Source organism: Lactuca sativa, chromosome 8 (genome assembly GCF_002870075.4).
Source record: "Lactuca sativa cultivar Salinas chromosome 8, Lsat_Salinas_v11, whole genome shotgun sequence".
Taxonomy (NCBI): domain Eukaryota; kingdom Viridiplantae; phylum Streptophyta; class Magnoliopsida; order Asterales; family Asteraceae; genus Lactuca; species Lactuca sativa.
In genome coordinates this window covers 78,747,417-78,762,709 of record NC_056630.2, presented here as the reverse complement: position 1 = coordinate 78,762,709, position 15,293 = coordinate 78,747,417, and the positions used below count along the sequence as shown (strand labels likewise).

The following is a 15,293-nucleotide window of genomic DNA, read 5'->3' as shown; positions in this document are numbered from 1 at the left end:
TTTAATTTAATTAAATTGTAAACCAAAACTTTATGGATTTACTAAATCTCTTTTAATTATACACTTTAATTAATTAATAAAACCATAAGGGTGTGATTTGAACTTTTCAAAACTATACTAGGGTTTTAGAATCTAACATTTCTAAATTAAACTTTTAATCAACTTTTAAATTCCAAAACTTTAGGGCAAGTTTTGAAACATTTCAAAACATTAGGGTTTAACTTATTTACAAAAACAAAACTTTTGAGTTTAAATTTAAACTATAAAACTTACATGGGCATAATTGAAACTTTTTCACAACACAAGGATCAAATAACAAATAATAGAAATTAAACAATTAATTTTGTCATTATCTATATTTGACCTAATCTCATAAGATAATTACCAAATAAATTAAATAATCCATATTTATCATATAAGGAAACTATTATTCAAAAGATTTGAAATTATCTTTTGTTTTATGAAGGATAATCACCCAAATATAATAAAAATCGGATTTTATCATAAAAATACGTTTTTGGTATTAATCCTTCTGCAAAACTGCAAGAAATCCCGATATTCCCTCTGTCTGACCCTTGGACTCGCCGAGTCAGGGACTGGACTCGCCGAGTTCATCCACTCAAGTCAAGTCGGGCAGAGGCCAAAAAAAATCGATTTTCAGTAAATAATTCAACATAGCATCACATACAACAGAAACCAATGAAGGCTCTGATACCACTGATGGGTTTTAGCCATAAGGACATCCTACGTGCTCATGCAAACCCTAATGCTTGGATCTAGGTTTCTCTATTGTACATGCAATGTATCCAAGACTTACAATCTTAGATCTAACATATTATAAACTGAAATTAGGGTTTAGAGAATTACCTTTGATTGTTATGTAGCAATAACAATCTCAATTCCTCCTTGTAATGACTTTAGAAAGCTTAGAGTCACAATTGTCACTCCTCTAATGGCTCACAAACATCAATAGCAAGAGGATGAAGAACAAGGAGAGAGGAGGCTGCCCAAAACCGTCCAAATCCCTAAGGAGTTACTTCCACACGTTTTTGGTGCTCTAGGGATCTTTAAATAGTGAGGCTATTAGGGTTATCTAACAAGGAAACCCTAATCTGGATGCTTAGGCCCTAAGCAACCCATAGACTCCTTCCTTAAAGGCCTAGGACGATTTCTAATGGGTTTCCCCATAGAATTCGTCCACCCCTCTAATATGGAGTCCATTAGCTCAATATTCAACTATCATACAATTGACAGTTCTAGTCCCTTAAGTTTAATTAATGTCTTTTAGCCACAAAATTAATTCCTAATTAATTATTGACTAATATTAATTAAACAATATGATTTTTCCTTTAATATATTATTCTCATAATATATTAATAAATCATAATTAATCCTTTGTCTCCATAATTCATCCTATCAAGTTGCTTTGGTGAAGGCAACCCAAAAGGACCATGCACCATCAGGTCAAGTACACACCAAAATAGTTATGGACTTAGACACTAATCCAACAAATACTTCATGTGTTCCAATCTATAAGTATGAGCTTTCCACATTGAATTCAACTCCTAACATTATATTAGGAGGGAATTGGGTGTCTCATCATTACAAAATTAAATGGACTTTAATCTTATCCCGATTACAGACTTGTGCACTAAGTCTCTTGTCAGACCTTTAGTCAAGTGATCTGCCAAATTTTGTTGCGATTTCACAAACTCAACCGAAATAACACCATTCATGATTAGTTCTCTAATCATACTATGTCTAACACTTAGGTGTCTACACTTCCCATTATAAACCTGGCTATATGCCTTAGCCAAAGCGGCTACACTATCACAAAGAATAGAAATAGGTGTTATCGGTTTAGACCACAAAGGAATCTTATAGACTAAATTCCTTAGCCACTCTGTTTCTTTACCAGTAGCTGCTAACGCAACAAACTCATATTCCATTGTCGGGTTTGTAATGCAAGATTGCTTCTTGGAAGCCCAAGAAATGGCACCTCCCCCAAGCAAGAATACCCAACCAGAAGTTGAGGAATGGTCCTCCATGTTGGTTATCCAACTTGCATCTGAATGACCTTCTAAAACTGAAGGACTACCCAAGTAACTCAAACCATAATTCATGGTTCCTTTGAGATACTTAAACACTCTATTCACTGCTTGCCAATGTTAAGCACTAGGATTACTAGTGTACCTGCTCAACTTACCCACAACAAAAGAAATATCAGGTCTGGTACTTACATCAAGCAACCAATAGCCTTAGAGTATTCCAATTGTGAAATGGGAGCGCCATTATTTGGCATTAATTTCACACTTTGGTCCATAGGAGTACTCACAGGAAAACAATCGGTAAAATTAAACCGCTTGGAAATTTTCACAATATAATGACTTTAAGTCATCACGAAACCTTTGTTCATCCTTTTAATTCTTATTCCAAGAATTACATCAGCCTCTCCCAAATCTTTCATGGAAAACTTAGATGATAACAATTTCTTTGTTTCATCTACTTGATTTTGGTCGGTACCAAAAATCAACATGTCATCTACATATAAGCAAAGGATCACCCCAACTTTTGTAGCATCATCAAATCTAATATAAACACATTTTTCACATTGGTTTGTCTTGAAACCAGAGGACAAAATAACTTCATCAAATTTCTGATGCCATTGTTTAGGCGCTTGTTTCAGCCCATATAAAGATTTGACAAGTTTACAAACCATATGCTCTTTACCGTACATAATAAAACCTTCAGGTTGTTTCATGTAAACTTCCTCATCAAAATTACCATTTAAAAAGGCTGTTTTCACATCCATTTGGTGAATAACCAGATTATGGATACTTGCCAAAGCAATCAACAATCTAATAGTAGCAATACGTGCAATCGGAGCATACGTATCAAAATAGTCAATACCGAGTATTTGTCTAAAAACTTGAATGACTAACCTGGCTTTGAACTTGTCAATAGTCCCATTAACATTCATTTTCTTTTTGAGATTCCATTTGTAACCAAGTGGTTTAGAACCTGGAGGCAAATCAGACAACACCCATGTGTTGTTCTCAAGAATTGATGACATTTCATCATCAATTGCTTCCTTCCAAAAGGCACTATCACGAGACTCCATGGCCTCTTGATAAGTCTTAGGATCATCTTCAATACTATAGCAATAAGAGTATTCAAGATTAATTTCATCCCTTGAACCTTCCACCAAATACAGTTGGAAGTCAAATCCGAAATTTTTCGCAATATGGCCTTTTTTGCTTCTACGAAGCTCTTGTGGTTCTTGCACATTACCACCATCTTGACTTTATGAATTTTGCTCTTTATGAGCACCAAAAGTCAGATCCTTAGGTCTTTGAATCGATGTAAACCGCATCTCATCAAAAATTGCATCTCGTGATTCGATAATAGTGTTAACCGAAACCGAATCATCAGGTTCTATTGCATAAAACCTATATGCCTTAGAATGTTCAGCATATCCAGTGTATATACAATCAATTCCACGTTCTCCCAAGTTCTTCTTTTTGGGCTCGGTGAGTTTTACAACTACCCGACATCCCCAAACCCGAAAATAACTTATATTCGGATTTTCTTGAACCAAAGTTCATATGGGACTGTTTTGTTCTTTTTATTTGGAACCCTATTTAATAAATAGCAGGCCGTTAACATGGCCTCTCACCATAATCCTTCACTCAATCTCGAGTAAGACAACATCGAGTTTATCATTTCCTTTAAAACTCGATTTTTACGTTCAGCAATACCATTCTGTTGGGTCGTGTAAGGTGTCGTGGTCTCATGAATGATACCCACTGATTGGAAGTATATGGGATCCATATATTCACCTCCCCTATCAGTCCTGAGACATTTAACCGGGATGTCCAACTGCAATTCCACCTCGGTTTTGTATATTTTGAATTTATCTAAGTCTTCATACTTGGAATGTAACAAATACACATAGCAAAACTGAGTGTAGTCATCAATAAAAGTGACTACATACTTTTTATTTCCCAAAGAAGGAGTGGAGTGAAAATCACACAGGTTACTATGTATAAGTTCCAAAATAGCTGGATTTTTAGTGACACTAGGAAAAGGATGTTTTGTCACTTTTGTAAGCATGCAAGTTTTACATCTCATGCATCCTTCTAAAGTTGCATAACCTAATCTTACATGCCAAAACATAGATTTATCAACATTAGAAACAAAAGATACAAAAATGCAAAATTTTGAACAGGTAATGATTTGTCAACAAGATTTAAACGAAACATTATATTATTTAAATATCCAAAGCCAATAAACATTCCACCCTTAGACAAAACAAACTTATCCGACTCAATAACTTGTTTAAAATCAGCAGAATTCAAACAACTAGAACTAACAAGATTCATGTGAATCTTGGGAACAAACAAAACATAAAATAACTTAATTGTATTTCTAGACGTAAATTCAAGACACACGACACCTAAACCACAAATAGGAATAAAAGAATCGTCTACCATTTTCAGCACCAACCCATCTTCAAGCGGAGTTAATGATTCAAACATCCGTTTATCCTTGCATACATGGTTCTTTGCTCCGGAGTCGATCCACCAAGCAACATCATCATCCTACACATAGAATGATTCAGGGATAAATGAAACATAATAAACATAATTTTGATTAGAATTATCAAAGTTAGTCAAAACTGACCTCCTTTAACTTGGGCTGAAGACCCATTCACTTTCCCATTGACTCCACTGTTTCCAGCACCATTGTTGCCCAAATTCACACGACGGTCATGCTTGCAATGCCCAACCTGATTGCACCTCCAACAAACCAGATCCTTTCTCTTTTTGTTGGAGTTGCTTGGGACATGTTCCTGCTTACGTATGCCATGTCCTTTGTGGTTCTGGTTCCTTGGTTTGTTTTCAACCATATGAACCGAGGGCTGTCCAGGCTCAACTTTTCCTTTGGGTTTTTCAGATTTGTCACTTTCCTTCGCACGAAGAGATTCTTCAATACGAATGTGACTAGCAATTTGAGCCAAAGACAGTTCCTCCTTTTGATGTTTCAACTTGTGTTTGAAGTCTCTCCAGGATGGATGCAATTTGTCAATGATAGTTGACACAACAATGGACTCATCCATATTCATATGGTGCAGTTTAAACCGACCGTATATGCCAAGGAGTTCATTGAATTGTTCAGTAACAGACCTTGAGTCATCCATCTTATAATTGTTAAAGTCACTGACCAGAAACTTCTTGCTAGAAGCATCCTCGGTGATATACTTCAACTTAAGGGTGTCCCACAACTCCTTGGCACACAAGGCTTCACTGTGGATATCAAATAAAGCATTAGACATACCGTTCAGAATGTGACCTTTGCAGATGTAGTCATCGTTGTCCCACTTTTGTCTCCTTCTTATCTCTTCAATAGTCTCAACAACACCTTCCTCTGGCTCCGCTAGTCTTGGAGTAGTCAGCACGTATGCTGCTTTCAGATTAGTCTGCATGAAGTGCATCTTCTTCTTCCAGCTCCTGAAGTCGACACCTTCGAACTTCTCCAGCTTGGCAAACTTAGTGGTCATCTCGCAGAATGAGTCACCCATCTCCAAGAATAGTAAATATCAGTTTGAATGTTGGGAAATTTAGGGTTTATGGTGGAGATCTGGATACCAACTTGGATCGTAATATCACTTTCCGAACTAATATTTCTACCCTATGCCTGAGTTACAAGAAATTCATCCTAGGATAATCATAGTGGACACTTACGATTCTAGGCACAGAAATCGTAAGCCAATATGCTAGAGGATTTTTGAAAGTATGATGAAAACGAGTTCTTAAGATCATCCTATTTTTCTGAAAAGAAGAGTCGTTTATATAATAAACGATATTAGGGTTTCATTAGGGTTGGGCCGCTATGGATTCCTTTAGAAGCAAGTTAGGGTAATACAGATTTTAATGGGGATTTAGGGTTACCAAAACTAACGAGTTTCGTTAGTTTTACCATAATCACCCTCAAGAATCGAAATATCACACTAGCGGGACCCCAGGGGCGCTGCCCCTAGACCCCACCAAAGGGGCGCTGCCCCTTTAGAAACCCCGGACCCAAGGGCGCTGCCCCCAAAACCCCGACTAGTCGTCGAACCGGCTACTAATTTGATCTTATACATGCGTGCACTCCGTACCAACCCGTACACATATTAGAAAAACAAATTAAGAAGCCCATTATCTCACATGCTAATTCAAGTTATATAAAATGACATAGTGACACTAAAATCACCAACATCTTACTCCTCTGCATATTGTTCTTTACACGAGCACCACAATGATTCTTTGTATCCTGGCTGCCACTGCAGGTAGCAACGCTGACACCAAATGTTCCGATGATGTAAGAACTTTATTTTGCTATTCTGATGACCAGATATGTCCTCTGTACTGTCAACAACCGTTCTCACACATTCTGAGACCAAAATACTCATTGTAGATCATCAACTACTCGAAATTGCTTTGCTTGTGATCAATCTTCTCAAAAATCAATGTCTCCTTGTTATCATCTCCAACAACCCCCATCGATGTCGCCCTCTGATCTAACCACTGCCTCCTACGATTACAAAAGCCTAGTATAAGGTGGAGTTACTAGATTCTTTGTAGGGGTCGTTTATCACCGTTGTGTGTAACTCAACTCAATCGCCACAGTGTTTGGACAACATTGACCTCCTTCAGGTAACACACATGGGAGGAGCTTTGATAGTTCTGAACATGATAATCAATTTTCCTGAAGTTGGCTGACCACTGACCAGAAACCATTCCCAAATTCATCCTGAAAACTAACGAGCAAAAGGAACACAAAATTTATATCAAGCGATTCTTTTTATATATTGAACTTCAAGTTAAATTTCCATGGGACTCCAAAACATGGAACGAAAACAATTTCTGTAAAATTTGATGATCAGAATCCCTAATAGAAAATCTCAATTTGTTTATACCTAAAATAGAAATAGAGTGATTATGTTCGATGAGAAACTAAACGGACAAAACACACAATCGAAGGAAGGCATCGAGAAATTGAGGAAAATGTTAGAAATAACTGAAATTGAAAAGGAAAGAGATGTGTATGAACACATGCGTCTCCTCTGTACGCATTTCCTAAGTACTTCTCCATTGATCTTCTCTGTGTACACTAGAGTTTTGGTAATGGGGGAGGCAGGGGATGAAACTGAGCAATGTGTATGTGTGTGTGTGTGTGCGTGCCTTTCTCTTGCCTTTATCTCCACATATGGGAAGACTTTATAATTGTTATTAGTTTATCACTAAACCAACCGCCATATGATTGATATGTAGATGAAAGTTTGACAGATAGGAAGAAATTAGAATGACGAAGCTACATGTCAACACTTTCTAGCCAAATAAAAAAGCCAAATAACAAACCTAACCGGTTATAATGGGTTTGTTACCTTAATTAGCCGGTAAAACACAAGTTGGTTCCCTTCATATGCAAAATAATAATAATAATAATAATAAGATGACAAACTTTTTAAAATAAAAGTGATAAATTGGTTGGGCTAAAGTGGCAAAGAAAGAAACAGGTTGGGAGCACGTTGAAACTTATCCAAAGTGTAATCTAATACTTACAATCTCTTGAAATGATACACGAAATTGTAAATTTAAATACTGATATTATGATTTCGATATATCTAAGTCGGAAATGAGATACACGAACATGTGGATTTGTTAATAGGAAAAGGGAAAATGTCATGTTATCCTAACGAACTTGTCGAGTTTGTTTTAAAAGGTCACCCAATTAATCTTTTTTGTTCATTAAGGGAACGACATATAAATTGACCGGTTGAAATGATCCCTTGACCTGTAATAAAATGTTTCCATGACAAATCAGTAAAAAAACGGTGAGGTGGCTGCCTAGTCACAGCTTATGTGGCAATTGACTCTAGTCCACAGTCAACCCTTGTTCCCCAAGATTGGACACCCCCTCATATAAATAAAGCGATGTCATAATGAGTTTATCACGCCCACTTTGTTACCCTTATCGATCTCTTCGTTTGTTCTTCCTTTCGTTTCCCACTTTGTGAGTCCATCGAACCACCACTTCGAGATCTGCAAGCATTAAAGAACACAACCCATAAACGTTTATTAGAATAATTGCTACAATGCACGTGATGAAACTTAACTGTAAAAAAACATAAATGAATGGAACAAGAATGGTTTGACTTTGACTGTAGGTAGCAACTAAATTACAACATAACCTATATATGGTATGTATCTAATACTGACTAACAAAGTATGCAAGTACAACCAAGGACACCCTTTATACCAGAAATGTAACTTCTAGCAACCTTAAAACAGATGTGAGATGAAATATAAGTCATAAGATGAAAGATACATAACCTAAAACAATTTCATTAAAACAGAGGGAGTATATAATATTTCTCTTTAAGGCTAAACACACTAAGTTGATCAAATGAAGGCATCACCTGAGTTAGCATTCACACACATATCGAGAAGCTGCAAAACAAAGAATCAAGCCAATCAATGCATGATTTTGGGTCAATTATAAAATTAACGACCATAGCTAAACATGGTGTAGAATATCACCAATCAATGCATGATTTTGGGTCAATTCTTGATTATTTCATCAATAATTGCAAGTTATTGAGCATATTATGGTTTACACATGATACATATTAACATCAACCTAAAAATCCATTACCCATAAACACCAGTATGGCGGCTTATGTATAATCTGAGTAAAAGATCGAAAGAACATAAAAACTTACAAGGACCTTGAAGTAGATGTAATCATGGGCGTTGAAGCACCTTCATAAAGATGAATATAGTACCAATTATTGATTGAAAAATGGAAAATTTCAAACTTCATGGTTGGATTCACAAAACAACCACCATGCTTTTCTTACAAGAATTAGTATACAATACTTACCTAGTTCTTCGTGATGTTGGATCATAAGGGCCTTGTAATGACCAATTGCTTCTTGTAAAACAGCACCCATTTGCTAATTTGTTAGTAATTCCAAAATCAAATGATTTTCGTGAAGAAAAATCACGAATTTATTTCAGAAAGGGAAGAACAGAATATTATCCATAATTGAATTTATTACCCACCCAAGTTCAAGGTAAGCTTTTGGATGTTGTACATTGAAATCAAGATCCCATCTTTGCAAAGAGATCAAAGAATTCTACCAGTGAAGTTGTTTTTGTTGAACCTCAAAACTACCAAATATGTAAGTTTTTTCCCGATACATTTGGGAATATTTCCACCGAGTTTATTGTCACCCAAATCTATGACTTCCAAAACTTGTAGATTCCCTAATTCCCGAGGAAGTTTACCGATAAAGCTATTGTTGTTCATAATTTAAGCAATATAATAATGAATTACGAGCAATTGAACATGGAATGCTACTAGAGAGCTGATTTGAGCTTAATCTCATGCAGATTCCAAACACAATTGGTAATTTTCACCTGATACAATACAATAGACAAATTTAATAATTTATTGTTCCATTAAAAATATAAACAAAATTGCCAACAAATTTAATTAAAAGAATGCTCAAAGGCATTTTAATATATATGAACTTACAATATTTTTAGATAAAGGGTAAGATGGTAACTTTACTTGGAACATGACCAAAATTGCTATAAAACATCAAAATAACCACCAAAATTGCAACAAATTCTTTTATTGTTTTGGAACAAAAATGCTTTTTTGAGGATAACTAGTCAAATCTATTCATAAGAAGTCTAATTACTTTAACGGTAGACCTCACATATGAATTTGAAGTCGATAAAGTAGCCCCCAAAGTTCACATATTTGTTCTATTATTATTTTTTCACACTGTATTAAACCTTAAACATTGGGCTACTTTAACTGAGATTAACCCTAATCTAATCTCATAACTTGCAGACTCATAAGAATATAATCAAACAATCAACCAAGATCACTGCCATTGCAGATTCATACTAGACCATAGTCCTCTCTAAATACAAAATCCAACAAAAAAAAACTCCACCTTTCACCCAAACATCCTCTTTCTATACATGAAAAAACTAGAAATTTTACAAATGAAGAAATAAATAACGAGTCAATTACATGTTTCTTACTTACTTGGACCAATGTAGAGGGAAACTGAGGGCTGCAACCGCATGTTGGGAGTGAGAGCAGCAGCAGAAGGTCGAGAATCAAAAAGAAAAAAAAAATCTACAACTCAAATACATAGTAATCTAAATCTACAACTTGATCATGTATAAATACCAAATCCAAAAGAAATTTTGTAAATTAGCACCTCTAAACAACACTGATATCACAAAGGCCATACAAATACAAAATCCAAATAGTAATACATTAGAATAAGCATATCTCAAAAGCAAAACCATCACTGATAACATGCATTCAAGAACTACTTGCATTCCACATGATCTATGCAGCTATTCTCTTCCTCTCTTGAACTTGGCAACTCTTACCACAACTGCAACGTATATCTTATCCATGGTTTCCTCAGCAAACATGAAAAGTTTGTGTCTCCACTGCTTCTTGAACATCAGAACTCCAATAACACCCCAAAACCCTGTTCCAAAACCACTCATTATATCCACATAAAACAACCATACCTCCATCTTCTCATCAGCTGCTTTGTGTTTCTTCTTGCTTGTTGTTGTTGTTGTTGAATCTTGATGATTTGAGCAAGTGTTTGGCAATGGAGGTCCACATAGATGTTTGTTCCCAGCATATATTGATGGATCATCAGTAAGCGTCTGCAGTTGATTTCCTGTTGGAATTTGTCCCGACAAGTTGTTGTGTGACAAATTCAAATGGCTCAAAAAAGTCAAAGCCGCCATGCTTGAAGGGATCCTCCCGCTCAACTCGTTTTTTGAGAAATCAAGAGTTTCCAACTTCTTCATCTTTCCAATGCTCTCTGGAATACCCCCTCTCAGATGCTTATTAGACAGATTCAGACCCACCAACATAGAAAGTGCAGTTAGCTCGACCGGTATTTCTCCCACAAGTTTATTGCTTGAAAGGTCCATGTTATAAACTATTTCCCAAGTTGTTGTATATTCAAGATCAACACCTTTCATGACCTGAATCACATTCATATCATCATCGATAAATGTATAATCTACATTCATCAAGTGACCCACAACCATGCCATTTAAGTTTCCTACACAACGAGGGATGGTTCCGGTTAAGTTGTTGTATGCAAGATCCAAAATTTGAAGATTTGAACTTTTGCAAAGAGATGGAGGAATTCTACCAGTGAAGTTGTTTTTGTGTAAACTCAAAACTACCAAAGATGTAAGTTTTTTCCCTATCCAATTGGGTATATTTCCATATAATTTATTGTCACCCAAATCTAAGACTCCCAAACCTTGTAGATTCCCTAATTCTGGAGGAACTTCACCAGTAAAGTTATTTTTGTTCAAATTTAACCAAAATAATGATGAAATAAGAGCAATTGAGCTAGGAATGGCACCAGAGAGCTGATTTGAGCTTATACTCATGATAGTCAAACCCTGCAGATTCCCCACACAGTTGGGAATTTTCCCACTTAACATGTTTCTTGAAAGATCAAGCCCTTTCAAATCTGTTCTTCTGCATAATGACCTTGGAATTGACCCACTGAAAAGGTTATATTCCAGAAGTAATAGAGCAAAAAACCCATATACATCATCATTTTTCGCATTAGGAAGGTTTTTCAAAGATCCGCTGAGTTTGTTGTGAGAGAGATCTAAATAAGAAATGATGGGCATCGTCCGCAGCCATGTGGGCAGCGGCCCCGAAAGTGTAGTATTGGACAACTCTAAGATTTGAAGTTTCCTCAGATGTCGAAGCCACTGCGGAAATCCATTCCCGATATTGCAAGAGCTGAGACTAAGATATATCAACTGGAATGGAGGTATCCACCCACGTGAAACATTGAATGTCAGCTTAGTGTTAGAAGAAGCATCCAAGAGCTTCAACACTGAAAGATTAGCAAAATGGGCTTCGGTAACCGCTCCTTCTAAAGAATTGTTATAGATAGAGAGAGTACAGAGTTTGGCAAGTTGCCCAATCGAAACTGGAATAGTCCCGTCTAATAAATTAGATCCTAGATCCAAATCTGTTAAAGATGCTAATTTTCCAAGGGATTCTGGAATTGAACCATTCAATTGGTTTTCAGATAGATCAAGTACTTGTAAAAATCTTAATCTTCCTAGAGATTCAGGGATTGAACCAGTCAGTTTGTTGTATGATAGATCAAGGTCTCTTAAGTTTGCCAGTCCTCCAAGTGTTTCTGGAATTCTACCATTTAAACTCCGACTTAATTCCAGAAACTCCAAAGCATATATGGAGCACTCTGATGCATTTTTTGGTGTGTCAATCATTTCCATAGCAAACTCATTATCTGTTACACTTAATTGTTTCAGGTGGCACTGTCTCCAGACTCCAACATCCTCAATCTGCTTAAACTTGTTAGAAGAAAGATGAAGCTCTAGAAGTTTAGGCATAATAGGACGCGATGAATTCAGCATGGTATCTGAAAGGTCAAGGACTTCTAGGGAGCTCATGTTTGTCAAAAAAGATGGAAATATGCCTCCAAGTGGATTATTGCTAAGATCGAGGTGCTGGATGTTAGAAAGTGTACTGTAATTAAGATGTGGAGAAGATAGATGCGTCTTATCCAGCCCACAACCTGACAAATGAAGCTCTGACAAAAAAGGGATCATGCTTAGTAGGTTTGGAAAGTTCCATGTCAAACTATGATTAAATGCAGAAAGACTGAGGAATGTTAGGGATGTCATGTTTTGAAGAAGGCCAGGGAGTGGACCTTTGAAAGAATTGTAGCCAAGATCGAGGTGTTTTATATTAGGAAGTATTCTACTGGAATTAAGAAAAGGACCAAGATTAACATTGGAAAGTCTACAATCTGACAAACTTAACTCTTTTAAGGAGGGAATCATGTGAAGCATCATGTCCCAGTTTTGTGCTCCACTAAGATCCACATAACTCAAGTTGAGAAGCTCGAGTGACGAAAGGCCAAAAGCCCATGCCATATCATCTGCCTTCAGAAAGTTTTCATGATGGTTTGAACTGAGATCAAGAACCTTTAAATTAGAAAGATTTCCAATGCGAGGAGGAATAATACCTTGAAAATCAGCATCAGAGAGATTGAGGTAGGTCAGCTGTTTCAATGATCCAATGAACTCAGGGATCCGACTTCCTTGAAAATAATTCTGACTCAAGTCGAGGTATTTGAGATGCCTCAACTCTGCCAAAGAAGAGCTCACCTTATTACCGACTAAGAGGCAGTAGTCATCTCCTTTGAGATGAAGGCGTTGAACATTTCCAGTGACACCATCACACTGGATTCGTTCCCACATGCAACACTCATTTCCAACCCATGATGACAACATTTCAAAAGGATCTTGGATACTGTGTTTGAAGTTGAGAAGAGCAACTCTCTCTTTCTCAGAGCAAAGGACACTAACATTTCCAACCCCCAAACAAGTATATGTGGCTGCAAACAAAAACACACATATGAAAATGAGATGGATCCCCATTATCAACCTTAACTCAGTTTTAGTTTAGAAGAAAGTTGAAGTAGAAAAGATGGGTTGTGATGAAGAAGTGATGGGTTATTATGATGAAGCAACGAGTACATTTATAAAGCCATAAATGAATATTGGAAGACTTGGAAGTCAAAGGAGAATTTGTATCCACAACCTTATATTCTTATGCTTTTTTTTTGTCTGTCAATCAAAAAAAGTGGTTTGTGGGACAAGACTATTCCACACAGCACATGGAATTCTATTTTGCCACAAATTTTTAACGAAATATGAATTGAATAAAACGCAGTATTTGACAAACAAGCATCTCCATTTTGATAAATCACAGATACATTATAAATATTTTTAAGTGATGGTTACAATTATAAACTGGGAATTTAAAACCGTGGCTAAATATGAAACAGTTAGATGGGCTGAGCTGGTCAAATGAATGGAAATCTAATGCTTACAAGCTTCTAATCAACTTATTTAGAAATCATGTTATTATTTTGATATTATTATAAAGTCTAAATAAAAACAGTGTTCAAGATTACTAATCAATATGTTCACATTTATGATACACAAGAGGTCCATTTAGTTTTATTATTATTTTTGACATTACTTGTATCAGACCTTGGCCTCCCTAAATCACATGCAATATTCAGTTTCTTTATTTGTCTTATGTTATTATATGAAAATAATAATTTTAATTTATCACAACAAAATTACAAGTTGCAAACTAAGCAGTATATCATTCACTACTACAGTATTCAAGTGTTTTAAAAAATGTGATGAAAGAAGTTTATCCACATGCTTTTGGTCTTTTTCTATATTTACTTTTCCCCAAAATAGGCATGGAAATCAATGTTTAATTTGTATCCACAAAATTGTATTTTTTGGTCATGAGCTAATACTTCCAATCTCTTGAATCACATTATTTATAAAAACTATATTATTATTTTTATAAATTAAAATACACAAACTTGTGAATTTAAAAACTATATTATTGTTTTAATATATTTAAGCCAGAAATGATACATGTACTTGGGAATTTGTTCACAAGAAAATGATACATAAGACTTTGAAGTCAACATGGAAGTCAACGGACAATTTGTATCCACAAACTTGTATTCTTTTGGTCCAGGTTCACTTTTAATTTTCTCTTAATCAAAATAAGTGGTTTTGGTCTAAGTTTATTCCCCATAGCACACGTAATTACTTGGTCACAAGTCTTTAACAATGTATGAATTGAAAAAAAGCACAATATATATTGACAAACAAGCATTTATGTGTTTGAGAAATCAAAGATAGATTATAAATTTTTGTAAATTATTGTTCTATATTATAAAAATGATTTTTGGTTTCAACGATTTAAAAAACTAGATACAACATAACAAGTTGTTTTTAGTATTATTTGATGTAACAATGTTAATGTGTCAAGGAAAGGAAACCTATTTTACTTTTTGATTTTTTAGCTTGTTCCTAACAGTATGCTGGAGAAGGGTACAAGACTTGACATTGCATTTTGTGGAGTGTTTATGAAAATAAAATTTTGTGAAGTATAAGGCTCTATTTATAGTTGGGTAGGAGACATGTAGAAACCATGATTTGAACATAAAATAATATTATTTCAAATAAGACAGTTATCTGGTTCATTGATTATTTAAATAGAAGCTACCTGAAACGCTTTTAGGGTCTCCAAATCCCCATCATGTAGCCATACACCACCACCGTATTGCTCTTTTTGCCACGATCACAACCAGC

At 35.6% G+C, this 15,293-nt stretch overlaps 1 protein-coding gene across 1 annotated transcript; it reads right to left on the bottom strand.

Annotated features, from left to right (window-relative positions):
• Positions 1 to 10,430: 10,430 nt before the first annotated feature.
• On the bottom strand, positions 10,431 to 13,544 carry LOC128127779 (receptor-like protein EIX1). Its single transcript, XM_052766466.1, has one exon. The coding sequence runs from the start codon at positions 13,542 to 13,544 to the stop codon at positions 10,431 to 10,433; it is 3,114 nt and encodes a 1,037-aa protein (XP_052622426.1).
• Positions 13,545 to 15,293: the final 1,749 nt, after the last annotated feature.

Coding starts and splice junctions, on each gene's coding strand:
- LOC128127779 (XM_052766466.1), bottom strand. CDS start 13,544: ATGGGGATCCATCTCATTTTCATATGTGTGTTTTTGTTTGCAGCCACA.